This window comes from Rissa tridactyla, chromosome 7 (genome assembly GCF_028500815.1).
Source record: "Rissa tridactyla isolate bRisTri1 chromosome 7, bRisTri1.patW.cur.20221130, whole genome shotgun sequence".
In the NCBI taxonomy this organism is placed as follows: Eukaryota; Metazoa; Chordata; class Aves; order Charadriiformes; family Laridae; genus Rissa; species Rissa tridactyla.
This window is the reverse complement of record NC_071472.1, coordinates 45,019,392-45,042,442: the sequence shown is the minus strand read 5'-3', so window position 1 is coordinate 45,042,442 and position 23,051 is coordinate 45,019,392. Positions and strand designations below refer to the sequence as shown.

The window sequence follows — 23,051 nt, the reverse complement described above, 5'->3', positions numbered from 1 at the left end:
GAGAACATCTTGCCGAGGGTACTCGGGGAGAGCGTGGCTGGCTGCCAGCCCTGAGCTTGGGTCGGTGCCTGTGCTTCCTGCAGCACGGCTTGCCTGCAGGTACCACCCATCACCTGAGGGGTTCCTCGTGATCCGGGGGGTTCAGCTGTAGGTTTAGGAGGCTGTAAGGAGCCCTGGAGTCATTGTCTCTCACCCCAGTCGGCATCATTTGCTTCTGCTTTCTGGCCAGACTGCACAGCCCCCTTCCTGCCTCCCACCAGGTCAGGGCTGCGGCTGCCCCAGTGCCAAAGCCACTTCTGCCTGCCTTCTCTAATGTTAGACTGAATTCCCCAACGGCTAAAATGCTCTAATCTTGCTGAAATCTTTGGAGCGATCCCATGGCATCTGGGTGCAGACCAAAAAGCCTGTGCTGCCCTGAAGGTCCTGCTTGGGTAGGTGGAAGTCAGTCTCTTCAGGCACAGGGCTGGAGGAAGCTGCAGTCAGGTGTGAAACGGAGCAGCCTGTGGCGGGGGTGCAGAAGGCTGTGTTTGGAGGGGGGAAAAACAGCTGTAACATATTTGGAGGGGTTGGCGGGAAGATGCACAGCAAAGTGGAATTTGGTGAGGTCCTCTGGAAGCACCAGAGATTTATTTTTTTTTTTTAAAGATGCTTTATGTACTGCTAAAGATGCTGTGTCTGCTGTACATTACCAGTGTCCTGGAGTGTTAAATTTTCCCTCTGTCTGGGCTGAAGTACAGCTGATGTTTTGGAATCCTGTTGTCAACTTTCCTGCACCCTTGGGTAGATCTGGGCCCTTGTCAGACCTTCGTTCCCTCTCTGATGCTCCTGCAGTGCGACGAGTGGTGTGACTCCAGGGTTTGTCACAGCCTGACACTTTTATGTCCTCTATATGTGGGAGTTATTTCCTTTGATGCTACAGTTCACTGCTGCCTTTTTTTTTTTTTTTTTTTTTTTTTTTAAAGCTGAGATCCTCGTGACTTGGGGAACTGCTGCTGAGTCCTGGTGTGATGAATATCTGCCTGCCTCTGTGTCTGCCGTGCTCCTGGGCAGCCATTTCCCTACAGTCCCAATGGGTTAGACGCTGTAATGGCTGGGATCCCCGCAGGGCGATTTATTTGTCCCCTCTGTCTGGGGTATCAGCTTTTCTTTCTGTCTATTTGAATCCTTTGTGCTTTTAGACAACGTGCCTGGCTCTTCTCAGTCCTCTGCAAACATCTCTCTCACCTGTACAAGGCCGTTCGTCACCTGCCTGGTATGGAAGGGAGATCATCTGCTTCTAGAAAGTGCCAGCGCTTAATATTTCTCTGTCGGGGAGCTACTGGTTTGCATTTTTCATATCCACGCCCTTTACAAGCGGCTGACGAGGCGACTAGGAAAGCTCTCAGTGCCCCCTGTTTCTGTGCACCTTCTCCAGCGATGTAGTGACATCCGGAGGCCATGGATATCCGTGTGAACCCAGCAAGTAGCTGTGAACAGGGAGAAAGGGAGTCTGGGCAAAGAGAAATCTCAGCTTGCTTGCCGCAAGGCAGCTCCTCCATCTGTGGACCTGGTTTCCACAAGGCTCTGGTGCTGCCTCTTTTCCTTTTGTGGGAAGAGGGAATAACACCGTGTCCAGGGAGAGGGACAGAGCTGAGGTCAGCAGTGGCTCTTCGCATAAAAGTTGTAGCCTAGCTGAGCCGATGGTATGTTAACCAAATGATTGTGAATTTTGGTACTGATGCTGGCTCTGACACCGCTGTGCTCGGGTTGGTACTAGAGCTCATGCAGTACAGTGCCTTGATAGAGTAATTCTATTACTAGATTTAGGGAGCTTTACTATCCCTGGGATAACCCAGTGTTGTGTATCCTTTCTGTTCCAGCTCCCACCCTGCTGCCTTCCTCAGGGCCTTGTTGCCTCTAACTTAGGCAGGTGAAAAGTATATTGAGCTCTGAATGTCTGTTATTGATGTATGCTGTGCTTTCATGTTTGGATTTAGCTGCCTATGGGGAAGAGAAAGTACCTTGATTTCAAAGGAGAAGTGCTTGTTTAAGCTGTGAAGTCCCTGTTTTCCAGGGGATTTTGAACCTGTGGTGCGTCGTCCTAGCAGCAGTTGTAACTAAAAGGCACATAACAGCAAGAACACACGATCTTTTCATGAGAAGTCCTGCGGTAAGGGAAGGGGCCGTGGTGGGAGACTCCGGTGTATTGGAGATAGGCGCAGAAATCCCCAAGGGGACCAAAGAGCAAGTCCCAGACTTTCCCTGTAACTTTGCCAGATTGCACCATCTCATAAGGCAGTGCCAAGTGCTCCTCTGCCTGGAGTCGAAACAGTACCTTAAAGTTGCTGGTGGAGCAGCTTTGCTCTGGTTCTTCTGCTGATGCTGTCCCAGTGGCTGCGACAGCCCCATTTCTGTTCCTCAGCCTGGCGGCTGTGATCCTTCGAGTGGGCATCTGCCGTGCCTGGTGAGAATACCCAGTGGGAGCGTTGGGAAGGCAGCGTCATTCGGAGAGGTGACCTGAGCAAAATTAATCTTTGCCTTAAACGTTAAGTGATGATGTTGATTCTGTTTGTGATACTGTGAATTATCAGAGTGGCAACCCTGGAAGAGCAGATGCTTTCTGTCTGTAGCGCAGCAGGGTGGTAGCATGAAGAACCATGTTGGAGAGGAGCTTTTCTGCGTGCTGAAGGTGAGGGATGAGACTTGGTGCAGGAAGTGATAATTAATGGAGCTGCCTCAGGCTGACATATGATGGACTTAAAGAGGAGTAGGGCCTTCGGGGAAGCCCCTGCAGTACCTTAAGACGAATAAATGATCAGAAGAAATGAATGAACAGGCATGCTTTTGTCTGAAGAATTGGTAATGTCCTTTCTTGTGCCTGTGGCTGACTCACACCACTGACTGTTCCCGTTAGGAGAGCCAGTAGCTTCTAGCATCCAAGGTACTGTGCTCATTACAGGGCGGCCTGGAGACATATTGCAGGCAGCTGCCAGAGGGAATGTCGCGTTACCGGAGGGAATGCCACGTTACCGGCAGGCAGCCAGCACCAACTGGATGCGTATCCACAGGGGGAGTAGATGCCAGGGCTGGGATGTGCCAGCAAGAGACTGACTCATACCCCTCCCTCCTGTCCTTTGTACTTCTTGGACTGGCATGAGATCTTTTCTTACCTTTTCTGTTCTTTGCTCTTTCCCCTTTCTGTAATTCCAAAGGTTAATATATTCAGCCTGCTAGCCCTGCTCTCTGGGGAGTGTCACCCCCCCCCCGGCACGCCAGCGGGCAGACAGATACCTTTCTGCTGCCCGCACTCTGCGTTTCATCGGAAAGAGGGTAGCCAAGCACCTCTCGGTGCCGGATAAGGTGATCTGAGACAGAGCTTGTTTTGTTCAGCAAGGAGAGTAAATGGAGATTATTTTTTAATATAAAACTGTTGAATGCAGAGGTTCTGCGCAGATCGCCGAAATGCCTCGTTAGGAAACAGCGTGCAGAGCTTTCATTGCCATTGCTAAATGAGGCAAAAGAGGAAGCAAAAGTATTTTTGCCCTGTGAAGTGAACTAACAGTTTTGTTTTATAATAAAACACAGACTTGATGAAAAGCTAAACCCTCTCCCTCCCCTTCTCTCTCTTCTACTGCATCTTTCCTTCTTCAACAGGTGTTTTTAGTAGAGAAATTTCCAGAAGTACGACAGAAACTGTTCTGCCTGTAGGCTTGCCTTCTTTTATTGAAATACAAGAGGAAGTTGCTTAGACTTGTAGCAGAGGAAGTCACATTTTCAGGATGTTTTGCTAATGACAAAGCAGTCAGAGTTTGAACGAGCAGCCAGCTCATCCATGGGAGATCCCTGGGGAGCTGGGAGCCCGGCAGGTGGGATCCCACCGCTCTTGTGCTGCGGATGGCTGTGCTGCTGCTCCCGCTTCCCCTGGCCCCCAAAAATCGCAGAGAAAGGGTTGTTACTGGAGCAACAGAGGATGGGGAGCGGGACACCTCCTTGAATGCTGTGACTCTGGCTTCTTTCAAAGACGCAGCTTTTGGCTCTGCCTGTTCTCCGGTGCGTCTGGCACAGAGAGGTGCTGTGCTGCAGCCCTGGGTGCTGGCTTGCATGGCAGAGCGTGTGCTGAAATGAAAACGCAATGCTGAGGAAAATCTGGCTTTGGCTGAAATTGCTAATAGATCTGCCGCTGGTTTTGGTGGCCACAGGATTTCATCTGTGCATGTTAGTTATGTGCTGATGGGAGGAAGGTGACTATCTCGTATTTGAGCAAAGACGATAGAAATCCCTTTGCCTCCTGAGATTTGTCTTTGTGTTTAGATATGCTTCATTTTTATCCTAAACCTTTTAGAGGCAGGAATTTGATCCTTAATCAGTTTTAATACAGTCAGTTATTAAAGGTAAGAAATCCCAGGCTCTGTTCCTAGCGCTAAAAAAAAATTTGTGTGAACTACAGCAGGTGAGTATAAATGCTCAGGCTTCTTTCAGTACCAAGGTTATCATGTGGCCGTCTTCATACCCTGTCCTGGTGGAAGCTGGCAGCGGGGAAGGGACAGTGTGTGTGATTTATGCAGTTCTTGCTGCTAGATAAGCAGGGGACTTGCTATATATATCAAATTGCCTTCTCTTTCCTTTTATTGATTGGTTGGGGGTTTCCCTTTCTCAGAGTGCCTTTTGAGAGGACGTCATGGTCAGCACTGTTTTTAGAAACAGTTAAGCTCATGGTAGAGAGCAGAGATGGTAGCAGTTAAGCTCACCTGAACTTAGTGTCCTGCCCATGTCATCTGAGGTGAGTTTATTAATTGAAAGCAGGTCAGTGTGCAAGGCAATCCCTTCAGACGATTTTCTAATGCTAAAGCGCAAAACATTTTTGAAGGCTCCAGATACCTAGAAATTAAAGACCAGAGGCTCCAGTTTAACCTTCTTAAACTAGAGATTTTGGGGGCTTAGGGTGGAAAGGGGAATTGCTAAAGGCCAGGTTAGGTATTGCTTGGTACTGGGAGGGAAACCACCCCCACAAAAGCCTTGTGAAGGGCAAGTTTCTGAGTTCATTGCTGTATGTGCCTGGTTGGAAGAGCAGCGGTGACAACACAAAGTCCTGAGAGGGCTCCTCTCCGCAGTGGCACAAAGAAGGAGGACGTCCAAGCTGTCATTATAACGTACCATCCAGATAAGCTGCCCACAAACTCGGCACTTCTGCAGGAGCTGGCAGGTTTGACCGTTGGATGACCATGCTCAGCAAAAAGCGAGAGATTTCAAGCTGAATGTGCAATTGAAAGTGAGCTCTTAGCTTATTAATAACAACTCTCAAGGGTTTTCCTCTCATCTTGTGGTCATCTGTCTTCCTGTAGCTTGATGGTAGAAACCCCGAGCAGATGTTTGTCGCTCTGCTTTAGAGCGTTCTTCCTGTGGAAGGTGGAGTTGTGTATTTAATTTGATAATGGTGCAATTATTGCAAGTGTTAGAGAGGAACTGGGTTTCCACCAGGAGCGTTCAGCAGAGACGTGTGTTCCCAGACACATTTCAAGCAGTTAGACATCACTGTCAGCGCTGCAGGATCCTCCTCGTCTCGTCAGTGCAGCTGGTTGTGGGGAGGCTGCTGGGGAAACTGGACTTGTTTTGGGTGACTTGATTTGGGTGAGTCAAGAGAAGAAATCTTGATGCTCTGTTGTCCTCTCAGACCTGCTTTAGTTTCGGTGGTAGCTTTTTCACGTACGTGTTCATGCAAGTAACTAAAAATGGTTCATTTTTCTTCCTGCGGAGGAAAATTACCCTTGGAGAAAACAGGATCTCCTAGAAATTTTGTATGCGAATGATGGTGCATGGATTCTGGCCTGGGCCAGAACATGCAGAATAAGCCCCGGGGTTTCAGCGCAGAGGAGACACAGCCGGAGCTGGGAGCGTGGCCATCTCAGGGCTGTCAAACCTAGTCGTGTTGCAGGACCGTTATAGGGCATATGATCACCTGGAATAACAGCAATATTTCTTTTTCACACACTTTCTGTTGAATCCCAGGGGGCATTCAGATGCTTGCAGGCAGGTACCAGTTTAGTGTAGTACCAGTTTGGATGCTAAAGGTGTCCTGCCTGGCCTCCCCTTTACCGAGGGCTGTGGTTCCCCCAACAGTCCTGTCTTCTGGCTGCAGGCAGATGCCTTACAAACCTCAGGACTTCTAAAATACTTTTATACACACCTGTTTAAAAGAATAATAGAAGTTATATTTGTAATAGCAACTGGGCTGAAATTGTGTTGCTGCTGTTTACTTGAAATTACTTTAAAATACCCAGATGGTGAGTACGAGCGCATCGCAATGGGGTGCTCTGAAGAGCCGTGAGCTTGGCTGGGGAGCATTGGTGCAGGGTGGAGAGGGGGAGCGGCACACTTCAGGACTTTATCTTTTGATTTCTGAGCCTTCTGGTGCATTTGGGTCACGTATTTCAGGCTTCTTTTTTCTGCAGTCACAAAGACTGCCTCTCAAAGAGAACCGCGGCTGTCAAAGGCTACATGAGTTGACGGGAATTAAAAGGTGAATTCTCCTGATGCATACGAAGAAATGAGTGTTTGCACAGAGACTGGTTTAGACAGCACTTCTCCAGGCTGGAGACTTGGGATGTGACCTCAGTAGTGCAGGCACCGTTTCCTTGAAGTTGTTGCTGCTTCCTTCCTGAGATTGAGTTAAAATCTGAGCTCGGCGCAGTGTGGAGGGAGGTAACGGGGCTGCCAGCAGCCAAGGGAGCCCAGCGCCCACGCGTCCCCCCAGGGCTGCAGGCAGAGGGTTGGGAGCAGGCAGGAGCCTGGACTGCAGCTGGGATGGGTCCATCTGCACCGCTTTGGGTAGGGACCAGGCAATTGTTTGTACTTGAATAAAGGCTTAATTGTGACTCGAAATGTCCCAACTGCTTTTTTAAAGAAAAGCAAACAAAACTGGAGAACAACAGCCTGGAGTTACAGGGGGCTTTGGAAATGCTTGCCAAAGCTGTGCTTCCTGTCTCCGTTAGTCCTGTGGTTATGAAGAGTTCAGCTCGGAGCCTTGGCTTCAAATCCCTTCTCTGCCGGCTCAGGATGAAAGGCCTGGAGGGCAGGGATGGCATGGGGGCGGTGGGGGCTCTTTAGGTCCATGGTTTCTCCATGTGCCCCTGGAATAAATGAAGGGTCTGTCTGGTGCTCTGCTGGCATCTCAGCTTCTTGTTGTCTGCAATGGGAGATGAATCAGTGCAGTGATGGCAGGGCAAGTGGCATGGTGCAGAGCCTTCGCCAGGCCCTGTTCTCTGCCAGTTCGTTCAGAAGATGGAGGAGGCGGCAGAGGCTGACCTGGCAGGGGAGCATCCCTAGCGTGCTGCTGCCACCTGGTGCCACCGGCTGTCCCCAGCTCCTTGGCTGCTTCACCAGCACAGGAAGGTATTTCGTTGCCACAGCTTTGGTAAGAGAAAGGAGATGGTCTTGAGTAAGACACTAATGGTCCTCACTCTGCGGTATGTGGGGCTTCCTTTGCAGTTACTGGTTTCCCCTTGAAAGTCTGATTTCACTGTCATTAATGTAAAGAGTGGAGTCAGCTGGCAGGCAGGCATGCTGCTGAAATTAATTATGCTTACAATCATTGCAGTGATGAATAGCAGTGCTCGTTAGGGGTCTGGCAAAGTGCTGGGCTCTGTTCTCTTCCCTCATAATCCTGCACACCTTGATGACATCTGGGTGGCACTGCTGGACCCTTCTTGCCATAGGTGTCCTACAAGCTGGAGTCCATCAGCCTGTCTGCCCATGCATGTGGTCTAAACTCTTACTGGCTCCTCTGTGTATCCATCCCTCCTGACTCCTGTCTGAGCGAGACGTGGCAGGGTGACCTTGGTGGAGGAAAGGATGGGATGGGCACAGTGGTGCTGGAGAAGTGGTCCTGCAGCTTAGATGTGCTGTAAGGATTTTCCCCCTCGCCTTTTTCTTTGCTCTTCCACAAAACAAATTGTCATTAGACTGGTTTGATATTGTCCCCAGGCTAATAAGCTATTCCCTGGGCCTGAAGCGCAGAGATGGGTGGCAGGTCTTCACTGCATGCATGTATCTGGCCCAGCCTATTGACTTAGACATTTTTCAAATTCTGGTGATATTTTCCTCCCCCGAGCTCTAGGCTTGCTTGCCCATTTCTCCCTCCAGCTCTCCACACCCTCTTCTGCATTCCTGCATCCTTCCTTTCACGGCTGCCGCTTTCGCTGTTTCTTTCACCCTCGGCACTCCTCACTTCTATGCTGTTCGAACCCCGAAACTGCCCATGCCCTGGTGCTGGTCCCGCCCTGGGGTCCTCACCGCAGCCCAGTTCGAGCAGAGACCCTGTAGCCACCAGCATCTCTGCCCTCAGGGTCTGCGTTGCTGTTGCCAGGCTCTGTGATCTCCAGCCCATCTCTCCTCTCATCTGTTTACATTTCCAAAACGTGTCACGTTCATTCTCACTTTTGGCAGTGGCGCATCCAATGCAGCACTCCGGGGCCAGGCTGCCTGCAGAGTTGTGGGCTCAAGGCTCATGTTGGATCTGCTCTGCTCATCGCTAAACAAGAGCTTTGCTTTGCCAGGCATTAAGCCCGTGGCTGCTCTGGGCACACCTCTGGCTTCTCCAGTCTTTTCCCCTTCCTTTTTACTGCAGAGGACCTTGTTTCTGCAGAGGGGAAAAAGACAAAATACTGTGTCAACATCCCCTCTTCCCTCCCTGCATTTCACTCTTCTCCTTCCCCTGCACCAGGCACAAGTTCTCCTCTGGCTTCTCTTCTTGCCTCTCACCCCATGCTGTCTCTTCCTCCCTGTTACACCATTCCCCTTCCCCCTTATTCTCGGTTTCTCATCTGCCTCTGAATCCTTCCCCATGCTGTGTAGTGTCTCCGTTCTTAAAGCCAAAGCTCACCTCTGCTCCTGCTTAACTCGTTGACTTTTTTCCTACTTTCATGGTCAGTCCCTTGTAGGTAGCCCATGCAGACTGAAGTCCCTCCTCTCCTCAACCTGCTGTACCTGCTCTACTAGAACTGCTGGTGCAAAAACCTTGAGCTTGGCAAAATCTTCAAATTATCCTCACCCCCTTCACTGTTCCGGAGGTTTGACTCCATGGCAGTTGTGCTCCTGAAATCCCTTCCTTAAACTTGCTCTGCCTGTTCTCTCCCTCACTCTGCTGCTTCCTCGGCACTCCCTCAGGGATCAGCTCTCACAGCATGGCTCTGGTTTCCATCCTCCTGTTGCTCTGCACTCACAGTAATCTTATCCATGTGCACACGTTCAGCTTCCCTCCTCTGCAGCTGGCACATGCCTATCCTGTTTCTCTGCTCGATGCCTAGCTATGAGTCCAGCAGGGCTGGATAACCTGTCCCGATGTCACCCGTGTGACTCTGTGACCAGTAATGGTACTGGCTCAGGGGACGGCTTCTGCCATCTTCACTGCACAGCTGTATCAACTTGGACTGAGAATGTGCATGAGGACTAGTGATGCACTAGCCAAATCTGGGTATGTTTTGGGGGGCCAAAAGGTGAATTTCCTGTCTAGGACGGTGCTGTGTAGTCGGGAATGTTTCTGGCTGCGGCAGCTTTCCCTGGTCTCTCTGCCGTCCTGCAAAGAGCTGCTTTATGTGTCCTGGTCTGATCTCTCAGGTGCAATCCTATGTTTGGTATTCTTGCTTTGAATGCAAGTGGAGCCTAATCAGTCTTCAAAGAGGTTTTTAAACAGGAAGGAAAACACTTTCAGGGCATTTTAATCATGAACTGACTCTTGGGTTGGACGGCCAGGAAGGGTTTGCAGGCCGTTACCCTCTCCTGGCTGCCATGGTGGCTGTGGGGCAGTCAGGGCGGTTCAGCTCTCGGGCAGGACATGGTTCTGCGCCCTGGGCTGAGCAAGATGATGCCCGTGTGTTGTTCCTTGTTGGTCTGAGACCGTCCCCTGGTACTTGGGACGGGTGATGCATATGCAGCATTGGGGTACCTGCATTCCTGTGGGAGAACATCCCTTTCCCTCCCCACATCTTGCAGGTAGGTTGACGTTGAGTGTGAGACGGTCTGTAATCCTGAGTCACCCATCTCCTCGAGAAGAGCAGCCGGAGCTGGGGTGTGCCAAGGGCATCGTGGGCAGCTCTGCTTACTCACAGGCCTGTCAGGATTCACATATTTAGACCTGCACAAAAAATAGTATCTGATCCCTTTTAAGTACTCTAATCAATAAAAAGGCCAGCTTTTTTTCATAAGCTTTATGGAATTTATCCAATTTTGAAACTTCATCTACCAGTAACTGGATTGAGTTATATCCTTGTCAGCAGAGTTCCCCAGAGCTGCCTGTACTTTGCATAAATACTTAAACATATTGAGCAAGTCTTCTTTTTATTATTTTTTTTTTTAAGCTGCTTATGCAAGCTTGGTTTTTTGCTTTGGATGACTAGATGGGTTTTGTCTTTATGCGTCAAACTTGCTGTGGCCACCTGGAGGCAGTTGTAGTCACGGCCCCAGCAGCACTGGGAACAGAAATGCCATCAATTCACCGCCTCTGCTGTTTACTACTTTAATATATTACTGCAGTAGACTTTCTGCCTGCTCCTTCTTGGGCAGCTCGTGTGGAGGTGACTGTGGTGTCCTCTAAGGTACACGGCCTGGAAAACAGCAGCCCTTCGTCTTGTGGGTAGTTCTGGGTCTCTGAATTCATACCTTGCCTCTGGTCATACCCGTACGCACTTCAGTTACAGTCACTTAGCATTGCAGAGCAATCCGAATACTTTGGCAACTTGTCATCATCATCTGCTGTTACTGTGACATTCCTAAGCTCTGGTAGCCCAATCTTTTCTTTTAATAGTTATTCATCAGTAAAAAGCTTTTTGTTGTTGAAACCAGCTGGTAGCGGTCTTCATTTGAAAGAGCCCTCGGACCTGTAATTTTGCTTAAAATAACAAGGACTGTCCCATACAATCCGCTTTGCATGTAACTATGTGGTCTGACAATTATATTTTTAGCCTCTAATTAGTTGAGAGGCTTGAGATGGCTGTTCTGTTTCATTTGGGATCAAAATAAGGCTAATAGGGTTCCTGGTTGTTTCTTCTAACATCTGTTTAATACTAGGACTTGTTTTTCCCGGTTAAGTACATAAGGACTAACTCTACTATTTTAGCTGAAATTAAAACAAAATCACTGCCTGGGGCAGGCGCTGAGTGCAGAGAGCTTCACTCCAACTGCAAACAATTGGCAAAGTTTTATAAGCAATTAAAAACGAGTCTCGTAGCGGGAAGCGTGGAGCTGCCAGCGAGGCCACCCACCATGCCGGGGGGGTGGGGCGGGTGCACCAAAAGCCATGTCACAGCAGTGCTAACGAGGCTGGAAGCCATAGTGGGCGCTTGCTGTGTTTCCCACCTTTCCAAAGCTCCACATGCGCATCCAAAATACCCCCATGTGCCCCAATGGGTATCCTTCCTCCCTCCCAAGGGACCCCTGCTCCCCACGGCGTGCTGGTGGCCGGCCATGGCAGGGACCGGCCCTGCCGTGCCGTATTATTCAGCATTTCCTGAGCCTGGCTTGCCATCGTTAATCAAGCTCTGCTGAAGGCAGGGCTATTAAGCTTTTCACAAGCTTTTCTGTGAGGCTCCCATAAATACACACTGGTGAAGCAACGATAGGCTTTCGTGGCACCTCTGTGAGATGTGGAGAGGCAGAGAGAGAATAAATGTTTCTTCTTATTTTTTGACAGCCTAATTGTTTGCTTGGAGAGTCGGGTTTTCCAGCACATGTAGTTTGTATCACACCTTGACTTGGCTTGTAGCTGAGAGGCAACCCGGGTGTTTGAGTCCGGAGCTGCAATCCAGAAAATGGAGAATAGTCGCTGATTGTCTGTGACATGTCTGGCTTGGGTGGTGGGTGACAATGGGTCCAGCTCTGCGGGCAGAGCTCGCTCCTGCTGCCCAGGCTCTTTTCTGCAAGCCCTTGCATCTCTGTTAGCAGCAAACCAGGGCAGAGGTTTCAAGACGGCCGCTGCTTCGGTCCCTGCAGCTCTGTTTCGCTCTGGGAGAGGCAAAGATCCCTGGAGGAAATCAGGCGTTTGCCTAACGAAGTGTGCAATAAGGCACGTGAGTCACATGGGCTTGGGGAGAGCAAACTGAGGTTTTTACGAGTGTTCTCAACCCTGACACTTCCTTATTATCTGAGGGTTTGGCTCTGAGATTTGTAGTTCCAGGGTAGGATACAAGCTATAAAAACGCTCAAGTGAAGCGAGTTATTTTCTCTGCTTCCCCCAGCTGCGGTGTGTCAGGCAGCATCACCTGCTGGCCTCGTCAGCAGGACCGGCACCAGCAGCACTGTCCTGCGCCTGTCCCAGGCGAGCAGTGGGGAGGGCAAGGGGCTGCTGGCTTTGCTGGCCCCCAGCTGTGGGGCACAAGCTCTGCCTGTGATTGCATGGCAGCAGAACACCTGGGGCTCTGGGCTGTGGTTTCCATCTGTGTGGGAAAGGGCATCACGCTCTTTTATCTTCCCCCCAGTTTCATCCTTTTTGTCTTGTCTTTCTCTGGTCCCCTCTTGGTTTAATTTGGCAGCGTCAGCCTCCACTTTGGCTGGGTATAGTGGGTGGCCAGCTCCAGCCCGGCCCCTGTGACTGATATTTTACAGAAGCTTCTGACCTGGATTTTGGGGGAATCCAACCTCCTGCATGGGAAAGCGCTCCTTGAGCAGACACGAGGCCACACATGTGACTCCTGCAGGAGAGGTGGCAGGTGCCAGCCTGGAGGGGTGTCGTCCTCCCTCCCAAGGGCTGGGGGGCCACAGTGGCAAAGCCGGGAGCCTCTGAAAGGAGGAGGACCACAGCCAGCCCTGGAGCCGGGGGATGTGTTTGGGATGCCAGCACGTGGAGCTGCACAAGCGCATGGGCAAAGCTGCCTGCGGATGGGTGGACTGAGCCACGTGTATTTCGGGTAGTGCTGAAGGTCCTTGGTGGGATAAGCAGCACTTGGGGTATTTGTGGTATCCCCTGGCTTCCTTCATTCCACAAATCCTCAGGAGCCCCTTCAGCTTTATGGCTTCCCTGGGGCGGAGGAGGAAGGCCTGGGGGCGGAGGAGCATTCCTGCGGGCTGAGCTAATGCGGCTTGCGGAGCCCCGGCCGCCCTGGCCTGCTTTCCTCTGGGCAACTGGCTTCCGAGAGCAGCGGGGGGGTGGGAGCGAGGAGGAACATCCTCAAACATGACGTAGCCAAAGAGAGTCGCAGTTTCTAGCGATGACTGACTTCTCCTACAAGGAAGGAAGTGAGAAACTGAAGTAGCCATTAGCGATGATTTAATAAATTGGTACAAAGCGTACTGCAGGAAAAGTACTCATGTGTCATTCGGTGTTATCAATAATTCAGATATCTTCAGTCTAGTGAACAAAGCGTACTTAACATTTTACTTCCCTTGCTAATTGTGCTTTTCACCTAATTTGGAAGTTGCCAGTTAGTAGCGACTCTTGCTGGTGGTGTGGTAAGCTGCTACTACTATTTTATTTTTTTTTTCACTATATGAAGTCTGATAAGTGTGGTCATTTTGCGAAATAGTGGGGGAAAAAGGCTTTTATAGTTGAAAAGAGACAGGCTGGATCCGGGTCTGAAGTGAGATATTGCACTGTTTGGCTTTTTCTGTTTTCCTAGGGAAAAAAGTTAATTCCCATCATAGATTTTTTTTTCCTTATTTTTCTGGAACTCGGTGATCTACTCTTAAATGTCAGGTAATATAGCGCACAAGTTTTGAATCCTTTCTGAACTCCCATTCTTTTATCCTGTCCTTTCTCATCAAGTGCATGGCAGGACAGGAGAAATCAGCTGAAAGTCCAAGGGTAATTATTGCTGGCTGGCAGCGCGGCTGGGGCTCCCTCCTGCGTGGCGTGGCCGTGCTGGGGGAGCTGGAGGACGTGCATGCTGCCTGCTCACCGGGATGATTACATTTCAAAAATGAGTCCTTAGTGCTGGCATCCAGCTTGGCCTTCTGATGCAGGGGTGTCAAGCCTCGCTTAATTCTGGGCTGGGAGAGAAATCCCTGAGTGGAAGGAAAGCCTTGAGGAGCTATTCCGAAACTCTTCTGTCGCCAACCCGATCCCGCAATGGTGGAAGGAGAAGTAATTCTCAGGCGGGGTATGTTATGCAAGATGTTTAGATTGTCTCCAGTTCCACATTTGTTGACATTTTGTATTTCATCTAAGGAGGAAAAAGGTTAAAATAAATGGTGGCAAAACTTACCAAAGATCTTGAGTGTTCCTGGAGCTTTGGTGCGACTGGCACAAATCGGGTTTGGTTGGTGAAATCTAAGCCATCTTCAGGCTACACTTAAATACTGAACATCCCCACTTAAAACATGGTTATTTTTCAAACTGGTTGGGACACGTGTGCAGATTTCCGTGCTACAGAGAAGGGGCTGCGCAGCCGGGTGAGTGGCACCGGGAACAGGAGGGCACAGAGCAGCTGCCAACCCATTTCCGATGACAATGTTTAATCGCGTGTAGTTCAGTCCCCTGAGTGGGGCTGGAAGAGCAGAACAGAGGGCAGAATTTGGACAGACAAGAAAGATGTTGGTAATCAAGTGATCCCATATCGGAGAGATCTGAAAACCTTCAGGAAGGGTCTGTTCCTCCATGGAAATCCCAGGATCACCTTGGGATCATCCAGTGCTGTTGGAAAGGATCTTTTTAGAGCAGGACCATGCTCAAGCCTTGCTGCTTGGCTGTTCCCCTCCTGCAGAGCACCTGTTCCCTGCTAATGTGGGGAAAGGTGGCAGAAGGGGCTGCTGGCTTTTGCATGGCACTTTGAGCTCTTGCATCCTGCCCTGCCTCCTTGGTAGGAAAAGTTTTGATTTTAGAGATGATTTCCTCCCAAAACCACAGCGATCTTCTCCAAGCACTGGAGTTTTGTAGGAAGAAGGATCCTACCCAGGTCCTGGAACTGTAATGACCATGTCTTTCTTCCTTCAGCTCCCTGCCGCTGCCCCGAGGTGTGTTGTTTGCACTTCTTGGGTACTGGTTGGTGTGTGCTGGTGGGTACCAAGCCCTGCATGCTGTGTGTAGTGCCTGACCGAAGGGATTTGGTGTGTCCCCTGCGGTGTTGAGTCTGATTTCCAGCAGCTCCCGAAAAGGCCACTAAATAGAGGTTGGCAGCGATAGGTACAGGGTGTGGGCCTCGTGGGATCTTGGGGTTTTTTTCCCCCCCCTCTATGTTCATACTGAAGTATCATTCCTGTTGATCTAAACTTCTGCTCTGGGTTGTCTCTTCTTCGCTGCAGGTGAGACTAGTGGAAGAACGAGAAGAGACTGAGTTGTGATTGAACCAGGCGATTTTGGAGGGTGTCTGAGGATGGTGAGTATATATTCTAGTCTGCCTCAGTCCTCTGTGGGTGGTTTTGTTCTTTCTTTGTGTGTCCAAATTTTCTACCGCTGCTAAATGTATGAGACTAAATACAAGAATGGGAAAGAAGAGTGCTATAGTATTGTGTATTATATATAATAATATGATACAGAGGGGTTTTATTACTGTGGCCAAGATGCTGTTGGTAGGGTAAGTTTACCCCTAAACTTGTTACTGAAACATACCAGGCAAAAAAAGTAAATAAGACTGGAATCCCCTTTTGCTTCCTTGGACTACTGACATAGTCGTCCAGGTTTTGTGGCTTACTGATTTATTTTTGCTTTTCAAAGTTAGTGCTGGAGTTTCTCATTCTAGTTCCTCTGTCATCTCTCAATAAAGATTTAACACCGTGTTAATAACGTGCCACCAAAGTAGCAGAAATTTCACAATAGTTAGTCACAGAAAAATATGGTGTAAAAGAACCTGGAAAGACTGAAATACAGCCAAAACAGCCAGATTGCTGATAAACTCAGGTAAAGTGCCTCTAATGCCTCCAGCAAGAAATAACCCAAAATGTGCGTGATCTGATGGGAGGAAGGAAGCTGGAGCTCAGGAATGTTGGAAGATATGCTGAAAGCATCATTAGGGGGATAGTTTGAATCAGGGTTAGAAGGCGACATGGTGGTCTGCATATTGGGCTGTGGGTGGGCAGGAGCCTGAGCATTGCTGCAGTAACAATGTGTTATCATCAGCTCCGGGCTCACCACTGCCAGAAGCGTTATCGTTATGTTGGAAGGAGTGCAGAGAAGAGCAGCAGAAACAGTCAAAGGGCTGGAATTTCAAATTGAGGACATGAAAATTTAGGTTAAACATGTTAAAAAAATAAAAAATAAATCTGGCAGACTGCTGGAGGAAACAGTGACATCTCCTATGGGATTGTCCCCCATGTGATCTATTAGCAGCTGGAATAGAGAAGGAAATGTGCTCTCTGCATTAATTGAACTGTCAGCTCCAGTAGTCACACACAGAGCGTTTTTGGTGTAGTCCCTATCCTCGTGCTCCTGGTTTGGCTTCAAGATGTCTTGTGCTTTCCGTTGGAAGAGCTTCTTGCACACCTCAGGTTGAGGAGTGTGCTCTGGGGTGGAGAGATGAAAGTATGGCCTTGTTGTAACCTGGTGAAGGGTCTTACACTTCAAGTTGGAATTACCCTGGTGTCAGACTGGGTGCATAAAAAAAAAAAACCCCAACTTCTCTGGATGGGATTGAGTTGAGAGTGGTGCAGATGTATCCGGCTATGAATGGGGAAAAAAAAAAAGTCAATAAACACATGGAACAGCCAACAAAAAAGCCGCACCCCCCTCACTCACTGTTTTGGGAAGAGAGTACAGGCTTTTTATCCCCCATGGCAAGGGAGAGAAAGCAACTTATAGTTGCAAGGTGTACAAATAAGCACTTGCCTCCACCTACCTACCTGAGCTTCTGTCAGCGGTTGGAGGTAGAGAGCTGATATAAACTCTTGACAACCTCCTTTGAGTCCTTTTGTGACCTCTCTGGAGGGTTGTGATCCTGAGTTAAGCACCGTTCTGCAGGGACGGATGGAGGTTGGGTGCTGGTTAATGGATGCTCCGTGGGATTGTCTGCTTCAGCCAGCTGCGAGGAGGGTTGGTTGGAAACCCTGTTTCCTCACGCATGCTGAGTGCTTAGGTAATTACCTGTGATCTCAGCAGTCAGAGGGCACAGCACCAATGCCCTCTGGTCAGCAAGGGCGTGCCCAAAAGCTTCTCCCTTACTCAGCAGCACCCCAAACATGGATCACCAGCTGCTCTCCCCTTTGTGCCGCTACAAACACTTGGGCTAGTGTCGGTTAAGAGCTTTCTTTGCTTTGATTGTAAGACTCTCCTCATTTCTTCACTGAGGACTCCCTGTTGATGAAAATGACCTTGAAAACAGCAGTAGTGGTGGTTTAATCCTTAACTTTGACTAATGGAAATCCTAACGAGGACACAGCACCTTAATACATTACTTAAAACTAACCTGGCGGGTAAGTTAGTGCAGCTGCTGTGCGACTCTGCCAGCAGCTCAGGGCTCAGCTCTTACCGCACACCGTAACTCCCACAGCAGATTCCCTTTTCTTACTACTGGGGACACTGGGACTGTAGACATCTGGATTTCCACAGTGGAAATCCACTTTGGAATACCCTTTGGAGTGGAAATACCCTTTGGAGGGGACCATGACTGTTAGTCTAGGCGGCGTTTTGCAGGTTAGCCGTCCCTCGTCCCCTCTTGCTGGCATACAGAGTTGATAGCCCTTGACTTTTGTCTGTTTGTCCCTCATCTCAAAGGCTTCTTGCTTCATATTTCTGGTATGTGCTCACCTCTGAGCACCTTTCTGAACAGATGTTAAATGCAGTATTACAGATCTATAAGCTCTTCTCTCATCCTGTAAAGACGAAAAGATGGCATTCACCATCCCAGTCCTGATTTACAGGGTATAAAATAGTAACTTCTTTTCACATAAGTTTAGGGGTTTATTTCTGGGAGGCCACCTCAGTGGCTCAGCAGCCTTTCAGTTCACCCAAGGACCTCTTTAGGCTTTGAGGAAATGGACTATTTTTGTAGAGGGACCTGAAACAAAGATGCCCTTCGTGCAACAGAAGTAGAGAAGGCAGAACAAGAAGTCCCTTTGGCCACAGCGAGTCAGTTCTGTGCATCAGCCTATGTCAAACCCTTGCCTGGGCGGTGGAGAGAAATAGAAATAACCTGTTTTAAGTGCAATTCATCTCACCTTGATGTAGGTATCTGCTAAGCAGAGAGGATAAATTTTAACTTTTAGGATGAACTAAATGATACAAGTCTCTCCCTTCCTCTCCTTACCCGTAAAAAGATCTAGATAATCAGTTCCTACCTAATCTTCATCAAAAATATTCAGACCTGGGCAGATATAAACTAGAGTTCCCTGGTAACACCTCTGCTGCTGGGAACATCTCAGCCTACAGCGGCTGGCAAAGGCTCGGTGGCTGCTGGAGCCCCAGGCTGTCCGCCTGAGCTGCCCTGTCTCCTGTCGATTTGCTTCCGATATCCTCAGAGTACCTTCCCAGGACAGTCACCTCCTCCTGCCAATTTTTCTGTCATTTTTCTCCAGCTGGAGGCAGATTAGGACAGTCTGTGCAATGGATGCGCTACCAGATCCCTGCTATCCGTGGCCATTGCCCCTTGCTTTGCCTCTTCTCCGTCTGCGGGGTGATGCACTGTGCTGTGGTGATGAAAAGCCTACCCTTAATAATGGCTTGGATGGGTGTAGGCTTTGCTGGGTAAAAAACTGGCTGGATGGCCGGCCTAAAGAGTTGTGATGAATGGAGTTAACTCCAGTTGGCGGCCGGTCACGAGTGGTGTTCCCCAGGGCTTGGTATTGGGGCCAATTCCATTTAATATCTTTATCAATAACCTGGACGAGAGGATCAAGTGCACCCGCAGTAAGTCCGCAGAGGACACCAAGTTGATCTGCTGGAGGGCAGGAAGGCTCTACAGAGGGGTCTGGCCAGGCTGGGTCAATGGACCGAGGCCAATGGTGTGAGGTTCACCAAGGCCAAGTGCCACGTCCTGCCCTTGGGTCACCCCAACCCCATGGGTGCTCTGGGCCGGGGGCAGAGTGGCTGGAGAGCTGCCCGGGGGAAAAGGACCTGGGGGTGTTGGTCGACAGCAACTGAATACGAGCCAGCAGTGTGCCCAGGGGGTCAAGAAGGCCAACAGCATCCTGGCCCGTATCAGGGACAGTGTGGCCAGCAGGACTGGGGCAGTGATGGTCCCCCTGTACTGGGCACTGGTGAGGCCCCACCTCGAGTGCTGTGTCCAGTTTTGGGCCTCTCGCCACAAGAAGGACATTGAGGTGCTGGAGTGTGTCCAGAGAAGGGCAACGGAGCTGGTGAGGGGTCTGGAGCACAAGTCTTGTGAGGAGCGGCTGAGGGAGCTGGGGGTGTTCAGCCTGGAGAAGAGGAGGCTGAGGGGAGACCTTCTCGCTCTCTGCAGCTCCCTGAAAGGAGGGGGTAGCCAGGGGGGGTCGGTCTCTTCTCCCAAGGAACAGGCAATGGGACGAGAGGAAACGGCCTCAAGTTGCACCAGGGAAGGTTTAGTTTGGGTATTAGGAAAAATGTCTTCACCAAAACATTGTTTTCAATGTTAACAAACATTGGAAGAGGCTTCCCAGGGAAGTGGTGGAGTCGCCATCCCTGGAGGGATTTAAAAGCTGGGCAGACGTGGTGCTGAGGAACATGGGTTAGTGGTGGTTTTGTGAGTGTTAGGCTGATGGTTGGACTCCCTTCCAACCTAGACGATTTGATGATAATACATAGAAGGGGTGGAAGTGGTGCGCTCTACCTAGTAAAAGAGTTTTTACAGTAATTTTATTTGGGGTGCCGAAAAGAAATGGAGGATAAAGATATGTCGGGGTTGGGATGGGTATACCTGTACTCAGAAGTCCAAGTCCGTTGCGCTGGCAGTGGCACCTCCCTGCAGAGGACAGGGCCACTTCTCTCACCCTTTGGCTTCTTGCTTCCACCTTTCTGTGAGTGTGAGACTGCCTGTGTTTTGCCGGGGGTGGGTGTTGCTGCGCTTTGAACCACCCTTTTCCTTGTCTTGCAGAAAGCTGGGCTCGTCCTTGGTTAAAACGATGCAGTCCGGGGTGTTGACTGGCTCCAGGCCACAAGAGAGGTTTCAGCATCTCGGTGGCTGTCCTGTGCTCCCAGTACGGATTCCCTGGGCGTGTGGGACCAGGTGGCAACTCACCCCTGTGAACCCCTGTGCTGGGCTCCTGGTGCGTGCAGGCATGTCTCCGTAGGGAATATCGTCTCCCTCGGAGGCTGCAGGATGGCCCCTTGAATGCCAGTCCTATCTTTGCCAAGCACTATGCTATCTTAGGGCCTCCAAATCCCTCCTGGGACCTTCAAGAGAGGTTGCAAGCTGTTTACCTGCAGTGTGGAAGCAGAGCAGTACGGGAAGGTGGGAGGAGCGGCACAGGAGAGAGCCATTGCAGCACAAACAGCGTGCATTGCTCGTGGGAGGAAAAAGGGTTAGTTACCACCAACTGGCCTGAAGAACATGCTGCCCATGTTCTGTTCGCCTCCTCTCTTCCTCAAAGTGTGAGAGACCTTTAGGGTTGTAGTGATTAGGAGAAAACAAGGGAGGTTTCTCTCTCCCCCTGCATGAACGTGGACTCGGAGGAGCCCGGTTATGTGAAAATAACCTTGTCTTCTGTGTTCAGGCCGGTAGTGGTTGGCACTAATGGAGTGAATACCAGCTGTTCAGCCGGGAAGGCATCTGAGGTGGCATTTAGGAAATCCCTGTAGCTAAGCCAGCTAAACCAGGCTGCGAGCGCCCGGCGTTCCTACGCCTGGCTGCCCAGGCTGCCTGGCACCGGGCGGGCTCGCTGACATCCCTCCTGGCTTCCTCTGCTTGATTGCATGGAAAGGAGAGCAGGTATTTTGTGAACTGTTGGAGGAAGAGGTGAAGAACGGTGGAGTTTGAATCCGGTTCCTCCTGAAACTCCACAAGCCTCTGAGACACTGCTGAACTTCAGGTTAAGGTCTACTTCTGCTCTGCACCAGGCTCAGCTCTCGGGCAGAAGTTCCTAAGCTATGTGTGAATCTTTTTCTAAAGCTAAAAGTGCAAAAATATTCCAGCGAAAGCAGGAGAAGATCTATTTGTGGATGTTCAGGTCAGCTTAGGTTGGAAATTCCAAGTAATGATCTGATGAACAACCTTTTAACTCTGGGCAGCTGCAGCTTAGGGTTACAAAGGTCCTTCTGCAACTCGAGCTGAAACGGTCCCCGTGCCAGGCCCTGAACTGAGCGCTGGTCCTAAAAATCTCACCGTGGGTCGGAGCAGAGCTCTCACCTGCCTTGTCTATGTTTTTGTATGTTGTAAATGCTGGTCGTGTGTTGAATGCACTTAATATGTTAAATGGTGATGTATGCTCTGACTCTGTACCAAAGAGACTTCTGTGCTTCAGCCGTTATTGACAGACGTGCTGTGTTGCTGTTCTCCTGATACATGTCAGGAAAAAAACAATATTGGTCTTACAGTTTTTATAGGTACACTTTCTCTCCAGGTTCCTTCTACCTTTTGCTGCTCTGGTTTTGCAGCAGGCCTCTGGCGTTCACCGCAGAGAACCTGCGGGGAGCGGGGCACCTCTCCCGCTACTCCAATTTGGCCGAGACAAATCCATAACCTTGTCCATAACCCGCTGTTCTCCTTGTGTTGACTTTGTAATGCAAATGCCTTTTGGTTTGCAAGTGCCAGCTGGAGTCGGGTGCCCCTGAGGCTGGGCAAGACGTTTGCCCACCGTGCATCACATAAACAGCGGAGCGGGACGGAGCCGAGGTGGTGATGGGATTTCCTGGCTCACCTCCAGGTGTGGTCGCATTTTCTTCTAGGGCTTTTGTCCTGAATGGTGAAGCCCACATGACTGTGGCCTGTGGGGTAGTCGGTGTGTTTGCTTTCTCAGCCGGGGAGTTCACTCAAGGGCTTTTTGCCCAGACACTGCCACCCTGCAGTGACAACGGGCAGCAGGTCTGGGTGCTGCAAAGCTCTTTCTTGGTCGAAACAGCTCAGAATAATCTAACACTTAATGATCTTGCGGATAAATGCCCAAATCCTCTATCTGACTTGAGAAAAAACCTTTTGAGAAAAACCTTTTTCAGGAAGAAATTCTTTGCTGTGAGGGTGGTGAGCCCCTGGCCCAGGTTGCCCAGAGAAGCTGTGGCTGCCCCATCCCTGGAGGGGTTCAAGGCCAGGTTGGAAGGGGCTTGGAGCAACCTGGTCTGGTGGAAGGTGTCCCTGCCCAGGGCAGGGGGTGGCACTGGGTGGGCTTTAAGGTCCCTTCCAACCCAAACCATTCTGTGATTCTGTGAGATGCTGTCGGTGTCACTAGGTAGAGCTGTCTGTGGTGGCTTTGGGGCAACCACATCTAAGACGAGCTTAATGGCTACAGGCTGTGCTCTGTTTTGGTGGCCCAGGAGTGAAAAAGCTGGTATGATTTGAGCAAAATAGTCGGGCCTGGGCCTTGGAGGATTGATGAAGGGCTGGGGTTTAATTTTGCATTTTAAGAAAGAGATTCTTACTCTGGCTCAGTGGAGGGGCTGAGTGGCAGCTGGTGATGGAAATGGAGATGGCACTGCCCAGGCTGCTGTCTTGTGGCTTTGGGGGTGGGTTGTGACCTGGGCAGCTTGCTGGTTGCTCGTGGACTTGACAAAGAGCAGGTAGTAAAAAAACAGCTCCTGGGGGGCTGAGGCAGGGAGCTGGGTGTTCAACTCGCCGCCTTTCCTGTACCCGAGGCATTTCCACGATGTTTGCAAGCGTTGCTAGACCAGAGTCGGGGAAACTTCCTGCGGGAGCCAACCCTCCAGGCAGTCAGCGAGGGGAGTGGGGCCGTGCTCTGGCACATGGGTGCTGGTGGGAGCCGGAGACATCCAGCTACTCCCCGCATGCACGGCAGCACCTGGGAAGGAGGACTTAAAGGCTTGGTCGTATTCAGCAGCGAGAAAGCAGCCCCTTTGTCCTCTCCTCCCTGGCCAGAGAGGGCCGCGGGCAGCCAGAGCATCACGGGCAAAGGTTGGCAGCAGGAGGATCCTGGCTGGGCATCGGGAAGCGTCAGCCAGGGCGGAGGGCTCGGTGCCGGGGCAGAAGGCTCAGTGCCAGGGCACAAATAGCCCTCTGCTATTGTTCCCGGCACTCCCCCACATGCCATCAGTGCGGCATGAGGCAGGTGCCGGCCACTCGGAGTGTGGCGGC

General features: G+C 50.4%; 1 protein-coding gene across 8 annotated transcripts in view; it reads left to right on the top strand.

The window, feature by feature from the left end:
* MTMR4 (myotubularin related protein 4) overlaps positions 1-23,051 on the top strand; it is a 60,529-nt gene that overhangs the window by 5,621 nt on the left and 31,857 nt on the right. For 3 of the 8 annotated variants that reach the window (XM_054208884.1, XM_054208886.1, XM_054208888.1), the window contains exon 2: positions 15,205-15,278. In XM_054208884.1, the coding sequence (XP_054064859.1) occupies positions 15,276-15,278 (3 nt within the window). In that variant the 5' untranslated portion in view covers positions 15,205-15,275. Of the gene's footprint in view, positions 1-969; positions 5,608-5,634; positions 15,086-15,204; positions 15,279-23,051 lie in introns of those variants that run through there. The other 5 variants (XM_054208890.1, XM_054208889.1, XM_054208885.1 and 2 more) reach the window with 5 other exon arrangements.